The 7,776-nt window shown below is 36.3% G+C and overlaps 1 protein-coding gene across 2 annotated transcripts; it reads right to left on the bottom strand.

Annotated features, from left to right (window-relative positions):
• Positions 1-1,999: 1,999 nt before the first annotated feature.
• Positions 2,000-7,360, bottom strand: LOC105057998 (zinc finger BED domain-containing protein RICESLEEPER 2). Of its 2 annotated transcripts, none has more exons than XR_012137143.1 (5): positions 6,760-7,360; positions 6,250-6,316; positions 2,731-3,675; positions 2,503-2,594; positions 2,000-2,280 (listed from the first exon to the last, which is right to left on the bottom strand). XR_012137143.1 is itself a non-coding variant. In XM_019855244.3 (5 exons), the coding sequence occupies exon 3, from the start codon at positions 4,838-4,840 to the stop codon at positions 3,920-3,922; it is 921 nt and encodes a 306-aa protein (XP_019710803.1). In that variant the 5' UTR covers positions 4,841-6,051; positions 6,250-6,316; positions 6,760-7,360; the 3' UTR covers positions 2,000-2,280; positions 2,503-2,594; positions 2,731-3,919. The 2 variants fall into 2 exon arrangements, 1 of the variants encoding a protein (XP_019710803.1); XM_019855244.3 differs by having other exon boundaries at positions 2,731-6,051.
• Positions 7,361-7,776: the final 416 nt, after the last annotated feature.

Here is a 7,776-nt window from a genome sequence, read left to right as displayed (position 1 = left end):
TTTAACTTCTATAACATAGGTCACACAGCCAAAACATCCCCTAGGGCGTGGGTCATAAGCCCACACTTAACTCCTGTGGTGTAGGTCATGTAATCATGTCTAATTCTACATATAGCTATGCTGAGAGTCAAAGGGTGTGTGTCTATATATGTGTGTGTGTGTGTGTCTGTATATATATATATATATATATATATATATATATGTATGTTCCATAACATAGATCTACATGCTTAGTTCATGATAATGATTCAATCATGTAGTTAATTCATAAAAATATAATGATAAGTCAGATTTAATATAATCACCATTTCTTATTCAATTCATTTGGAATCACGATAAAATTTTGCATGATTAACTTGTTTACCTTGTAACCGCCGATAATTAGATAGTCTACTCCATCCGCAAAGATCCCTCATTACCTAGTCATTCCTAGATCACACACACATCAAATTAGGGGTACAACCATATTTCCAAAATAATTCTCAAATTTTTCTGAAACTTTCAAAATTCTAGTTTTCTAACTCATAGCTATTATAACTGGAACTGGCTATTACTCCAATATCACTATCATATCTAGCTCATTAATGATTTAAATGATCAAGGCACAAGCCTAACAGCTGGGGGGTCCTAGAAAAATTCCTATTTGAGACCTTTCTCCGTTCTAGAGTTCTTGACAATTGACCAATAATCAAATTTTTTTTCTTTGTCAAAAAAAAAAAATCCGAATATCACATATTAGTAGATTAATGCCTTTATACTTATGAATTTTCCTTCTTCTTTTCATCTAAACATAAAGGAAAAGAACGGCGGTCGGCCCCCTAGCCGCTGCCCATGCACGGCATCTGACAACCACCAACCTGGGCATGGCTCTCGGCGGACGTGTTGTGCTCCTTGGCCTCGGCCCCAATGAAACCAACCTGCAGCCATCGCCAACCTTAATCTTTAGTTAGTGGGGCAAAGAGAGGTTACAACTTGATCTGTGCTGAGTAAGGCATATTTATCCCGGGATAATTTATTCCACTCGTTCAAAAGAAGTTGATTCAAGCTCTCCACACTCCTATTTTATTTTCTACATGTGAATCATGTATGTCGATAGCTTGATCCATCTACTTCAATCATGTCTGCTAATTAAATATTTGTTACATTCCTAACAATCCTAAAGCTCCTTCGATAGCAGAAAAAAGGGCAGAGAGAGAGGCTTGTGGCTGTCCCTTGGCCACCACCTACAGCGCATCTTGAACCATTGAGGGGAGGAAGAGAAAGCCCCCTTCTCTCTTGTCTTCTTTTGTTCCACACAACCCTCTTTCTCCTCTTTTCCATTGGTTTGATTTTCATTTGGAAGAGCTGGTTGGGACATCTCCTCCTCTTCTCCTTCATTTTTTTTCCCTCTTCTTCCCTTTTTCTTCTTTTCTTTTTTTTCTTTTTCCTTTTTCTTTCCATCTAGCTACAAGGGAAGAGAACGGTGGTAAGTGTTGGTGCTTTGGAGGGAATTAAAAACTCAAAACTTCTTCTAATCAGTTTCAAACTCAAACCCCTAAGTAGGGCTGCAATGAGCCGAATCGAGTATCAAGAAGCTCGAGTTCAACTCGATTTAAAATACTCGATCTCAAAAATCGGCTCGAAATCGATCAAGTCTTAATATTCCAAGCTCGAACTTCACTCGATAAGAAAAGGATAATGCTCGAACTCAATTCAGCTCAGCTCATATAGTCAACTAAGCCATACTCGAGCTCGAATTCAACTCGATAAGAAAAAGATAATGCTCGAGCTCAGCTCAATAGTCAACCAAGCCATATTTGAGCTCGAATTCGAGCTCAAATTCGAGTCTTGTCCTAGTAAAAGTTATTTAAAAATATGATAAAAATAAGACAATAAGCATAGTGTTCTATCTTGAACAATTTAACTCTCATATAAAATGATGGATAACTTGACTATTATTCATGACATATAAATGATTTAAATAATAAAAAAGTTGCAAGATTCATAAAACTATAAAACATGACATTGAATTCAAAATTTATTTTCTATCCATATTTTTAGAATTATATTATTGAACTCAATAATATGTGCCAAACACCTATATCAATGGATCCAATTCCAATTACATGAGGGCAGTCCAATTGCCCTTTTGCTGCATATTAGACCACATAATTTTATTTACAGCACTAGGCACAACCCATGCTAATGCTACATAAGGACCAAAAAAATGGAATTCAGCAATCAGTGACAGTTGCAACAGCCACACCTATTGATACAACAGCCAATGTGATAACTGATAACCTGCACAACAGCCCAACAAAAAAACGTACATGGTTCTTTCATCAAAATGAATAAAGATGGAGAATTTATAGCTTCCACAATTCTTTTCCAAATCAAACAACCAATATGCATCATCCTTTGCTATATGATTTTGGCAGTTCTTCTTCAGGATAGACATGCTCAAGCAAATGCTAGTCTAGAAAAACAAATGAGATAACAGTAGAAGGAAGAAAACAAACAGACCTTCTGAAACGAAACCTTTTTCCTGAAAAGCATGAACTCAGCTAAAACAATGGTTGGAGTCACAGCTCTTAGCCATCTGATAGAACCCCACACTGCAAACAAGAAAACAACGTAGAAAAAAAGAAGAATGAGTTATATGAGCACTGAGACAGTTTCAGATGGTAGCTTAGCAACAAAAAGCATAGAAGGTTCCTGCAGTTGTTTTGGCAATTACATGCACTAATCTACCTGTTATGTTTCAAGCTGATGTTAGCAACAGAGCAACTTGGAAATTGAATCCAACCTTGCCCATCACCTATAATACAATGTACTACATAAGATTCTAATTTTTTTCGGATATGAAAATAATCGACAAGGAAATCCAATTGGTGTAAAGATCCCAGAGAAAGTAACAAGGAACAGAGCAACTGCATCATGAAGTACCCACCACTTTGTTTGCCATGATTATTCCAACAGCTACTATTAAAGGTCATCCACAGAAATATTGTTTCATCTATAGTAAAGATCAAATTAAACTAATAATGACCGTCAAATATTGATGGGCCAACACATAAACTTCATAATTAATAAAGTTGAGAAGAGTCAACCTGGTTCCTTCTCTCAGTTCAACCAACTCTGAAAAATAAAGATAATTCAGAAAATACAAGCATGAATTAATATAAATAGGCACAGACAATTCTGGAATACATATTTTAAAACCATAGATATACACAAGTACAAGCACATTCATTTATTAGATAGGCATAAAAGCAAACACCAATATAGGAATATATATGTTGTTATGGTCTACAACTTTACATTAACAAACTGATAGAACATTAACAACTTAGCCAATTGTTAGAAAGAATTCATAGATCACATAGGTTTAGATATGAGTCATATAACTACTGGAGGTGAACATTGCATATTAGTATTTTAAGGCAACAAAAAATCAAACAAAACAAATCTTGAGACCAAGTGCTTAAAGTCAAATGAGAATAAGACATATTGTCCTTAATAAGCATACATAGAGTCATAGACTTAGTGCTAAAGTTTCAGCCATTTTCATGTTACAAAACCATAATAGTATTCCAATACTAAAATATCTTCTCCATCATTTCATAACAAAATTCTAGCACCAAATTCAAACTTGAAGAGCAACATGCACAAGAGATTCCATCAGTCCATAACAACCTGCAAATGTCCATAGCAATATATAGATTACTCTGTATTCAATGATAAACAATAGTAAAACAAACAGATTTGATCATATAAACCCTAATTATTTGAATAAACATTACAAGCTAACTCAGCTCCTTGGGTCAAGGGCACATCAAGGGATAGGCAAAATGATTTCTTTTGGTTTTTCCTCTTTCTGCAAAGATACAAAAAAAATCATACTCACATAAACTTTTATATTAAAAAGAAAAATGATTTTTTACTTAAAACTTATTTTGTTGTTCTTCTTGACTCCATGAATATTACGACACCAATCTCCTGCATACATCAATACTTGCACTGTATCCGGAGACAATGAAGCACGATATGCATCAATAACTCTAGTTCCAGCACTAAAGGTATCCTTTGAAGCTACTATGGAGATAGAAATGGCAAGTATATCACAAGCCGTCTTAGATAACATTCGATACTTCAATGTATTCACCTTCCACCATTCCAAAGCAACAAATTTATCTGAATTTGAATCACAAATGTAGCAACCTTCCTCCAAATATATACCTATATTAGATTTATGTGGTAAAACAATTTCAACCATCCTCAAATAATCAGAAAATTCTGACCAACCAGAAGAAGAAGCTTCAACATAGCCATCAGGCCCACTTGAAGAACCAGCCACTTGATTGTCCATACTCTTCTCACCTTCACTACTATAATGCATGGTCACATATTCCCCATAAAGATCATACAAAGCTTCTCGAACCTTTGCAATATTTGCTTGTGCATCATATGGTGCATATATTTTAGGAAAGCAAAACTCAATCACTCGAATCTTGCATCGTGGATCCAAAATGGCCGCTATAGCCATCAATAAATTACGCTCCCCCCAGTACTTATCAAATTTCTGCTTCAGTTTTCTAACCAATGCTCGAATAAAATCATTTTCATCTTGTATATTTTTATCCAACAAAACTTTCACTTTGTATACTTCATTAAGAAACAAATTTGATGTTGGATATTCACTCCCAGAAATAATATGAGTGGCCGTCCAAAATACCTCCAAAATTGAACAAACTTTCTCAACTTTCTCCCAATCCTCCAAACTTGGACAACAATCATAGTGTGGCTCTCGATCTTTGAACCTTGGAAAGACTTCTTTGAACTCAACTGCAGTGGCCAACATCTCATAAGTTGAATTCCATCGAGTTCTATAATCATGAATTAGCTTCCTTGTAGATAATTGTAATTATTGTGCAATCTCAGCAAACAACATAAGCCTCCCCTCTGTTCAATTAAGATAGTCCACACTTTCACGTACATTCTTAATGATGTCACCAATTTCATCTAGACCATCTTGAACCATCAAGTTCAAGATGTGTGCATAGCATCAAATGTGAAATAATTTTTCTCCACAAAGCAAACTCCTATTTCTTGAGAAATTATCCTTCAAGATTCTTATTGCAGAATCATTGTTTGAGGCATTATCCATTGAGATTGTATATACCTTGTTCTCAATTCCCCATTCCTTCAAACATTTGAAAATGGAATCAGCAATTTCAACACCACAACGATGAGGAATGTGAACAAAATTAAGGACACATTTCTGTAATTTTCAATTAGAATCAATCCAATGCCTTGTAAGAACCATATACTCAATCTTTTGATTCTTAGATTTTCACAGATCCATCATCAAGCTGATTTTGCTAACATTCTTCAACATCATTTTCAATTTCTTTTTTTCCATCTCATACACCTTCGCACAATCATTCTTACTTGTCGTGCGTGTTATTTTTTGCCATTCAAGCATCCCACGTTTTTGCATCAAGTTAAAGCCTTTCTCCTCCAAAATTGTAAACAGATGCTCATGCATTAAAACCCAATGTGCTGCAGCATCTCTCATCTTTGCCATATCAAATTTGCCGTCATGTAGAGGAGGGTTTAAATGAGCACCCGAATTAGTTGGCTGAAAATTAAGCTTTTGTTTTTTCTTTTCAGCAAGCTTTCGCTGAAGACAACCTTTCAAGTGCCTTCCAAAATGAGTTGTACTTCTACTAGCAATGATTGAAAGATATGACTTACAATGGATGCATTGTGCTTTCTTAAAACCATCTGAAAGCTTAGTCTCTTTGAATTCATTCCAAATTTGAGATGTTCTCGCTCTCTTCTTCTTTTGAAATGGATTGACATCATCATCTTCATTATGGCCCTATATAGCACTAGTACCATCGGTAGTGGTAGTAGTTACAAGGGTAGCCTCATCATTAGTTGTTGGATCAGTTGTATTCATTATTTGTTTAGGACAATAATCATCATCCATTATGATTCGACTTACCGGTGAATCTTCTCTAGAACGAATTGGTGTAGAAAAAACTTTTGGTGGACTAGTTGACATATCTGTAAATTTAAAAAATTAAAACTACTCATTATATTATATAAATCTATAAAATTTTAGTATGTATATGGTATTACATACATATTCTCCAAATTTTAGAAAAATTAAAGAACTAATTATAAATATAGCTCCAATTTGATAAACTTGTAATAAAACATGAAATCAATTAACTATAAGGAAAAAAGGTTAGAGAAGCTCACGAATGTTAGTGCTTCTTGAGGACCCCGACGTGTGGTCGGCTGATGAACCTCAGAGATAGGATCATGACTGCAAATAAACTATGTTGTTCATGAATAAGACAGACTCAAATCAACACGATCTGCCTAGTTAGAAAATAACATCAACTCAAGCCTTGGTTTAGGGCTTGACATCTTAAATGATTTAAATCCAATTTCCAAAAACTCTATGCTTGCAAAATTAGTAGAAACTTGAGCTCTGCAGCCCCTGATTGATAACAGAAAATAGGCTCATTCAAGCTGGTTTATTAGGATAAGATCCAAGCTTAAACATTATGTCAAGCTCGGCTATCAAGAGAATCGGTGCCAAAATTATCAAGAGATCTTCCAAATATTTGGTGATTCTCTACAAGCATTGGCATCAAATTATTTTATTGAGAGTTGAAAGTTAATCAAAAAAAAAAAATACTAGATATAAACTAAAGAAGCCCATGTACAGCACATCAATCAAAACTACAATGCAAGCAATTTTACCTGAACTAATTGGAGATTGTAGATCGTGCTACTCGATCTACCGAGTGAGGGGAGGGGAAGCGGCTCTCGACGGCACAATCGTAGTAGGTAAAGGAGCCGATGGTGGCTAATGGTGGTGAGTAACAGTGGCGGTCTAAGGGGAAGAGAGCAACAGTGAGACGATCAACGGTGGTTGATCGACAGTGAGGCGATCGAGGTGGAAAGGAGGGGATGTCGATGATGCTGAGTGGTGGAATGGAGGTGATCTACCTTAGGCAGCCGGTGGATGAGCACGACGAGGCGGCAACATTGCTGAGCATGATGAGACGACGACCGACAACCTTGATGGGCACAGGCTGCACGGTGAGGCGGCATGGCGAGGTGGTGTGATGAGGAGGCGATCGATGAGGTTGATGGGAATAGTGAGGTGGCAAGACGGTGAGGTTGCTAGCGGTGGTGAGGTTTCTCGTTGGCGGCGACGAGGTTGCGAGCGGGTGATGGTGAGAAGAAAACCTAGGTCATGTGGATGGGGAGAAAGAGGAAGGGATTTGGGAGTGGACTCACGAATTCGGGATCCCTTCAAGTGATCGACAGAAGGGGTGGGAATCGGGATTCGAGAAGATTGGGGCTGGATGGGTCATGGGCTCATGGCATAATATCAACTGTTAAGTGGTTAGACTTAGCCACTGAACCAATTAAAATTAAAACCAAATATATCTTATAATATATATTAATATATATATTATAATTTAAAATATTAAATTAATATAATATATAAATATTTGAATAGGCACACGAGCTTTCGAGTCGAGTATTTTACTATTTGAGCTTGACTCAAAAAATTAATCGAGCTATTCGAGCTTGATATCAGTCGAGTCGAGTTTGAGTAGCTCACCAGTGGCTTGACTTATTTGTAGCCCTATCCCTAAGTTTGTTTTGTTTGGTCCTATATTGAAAAAAATAAAAGATGGGAAGTGATTTATTTTGAAGATCCTTCTATTGGGCCTTGTGAACACATGCGTGCGGCCCAGCATTGCT

Source organism: Elaeis guineensis, chromosome 15 (assembly GCF_000442705.2).
Source record: "Elaeis guineensis isolate ETL-2024a chromosome 15, EG11, whole genome shotgun sequence".
Taxonomy (NCBI): Eukaryota; Viridiplantae; Streptophyta; class Magnoliopsida; order Arecales; family Arecaceae; genus Elaeis; species Elaeis guineensis.
This window is presented reverse-complemented; position numbering and strand designations above follow the sequence as displayed.

Coding starts and splice junctions, on each gene's coding strand:
- LOC105057998 (XM_019855244.3), bottom strand. CDS start 4,840: ATGTTGGCCACTGCAGTTGAGTTCAAAGAAGTCTTTCCAAGGTTCAAA.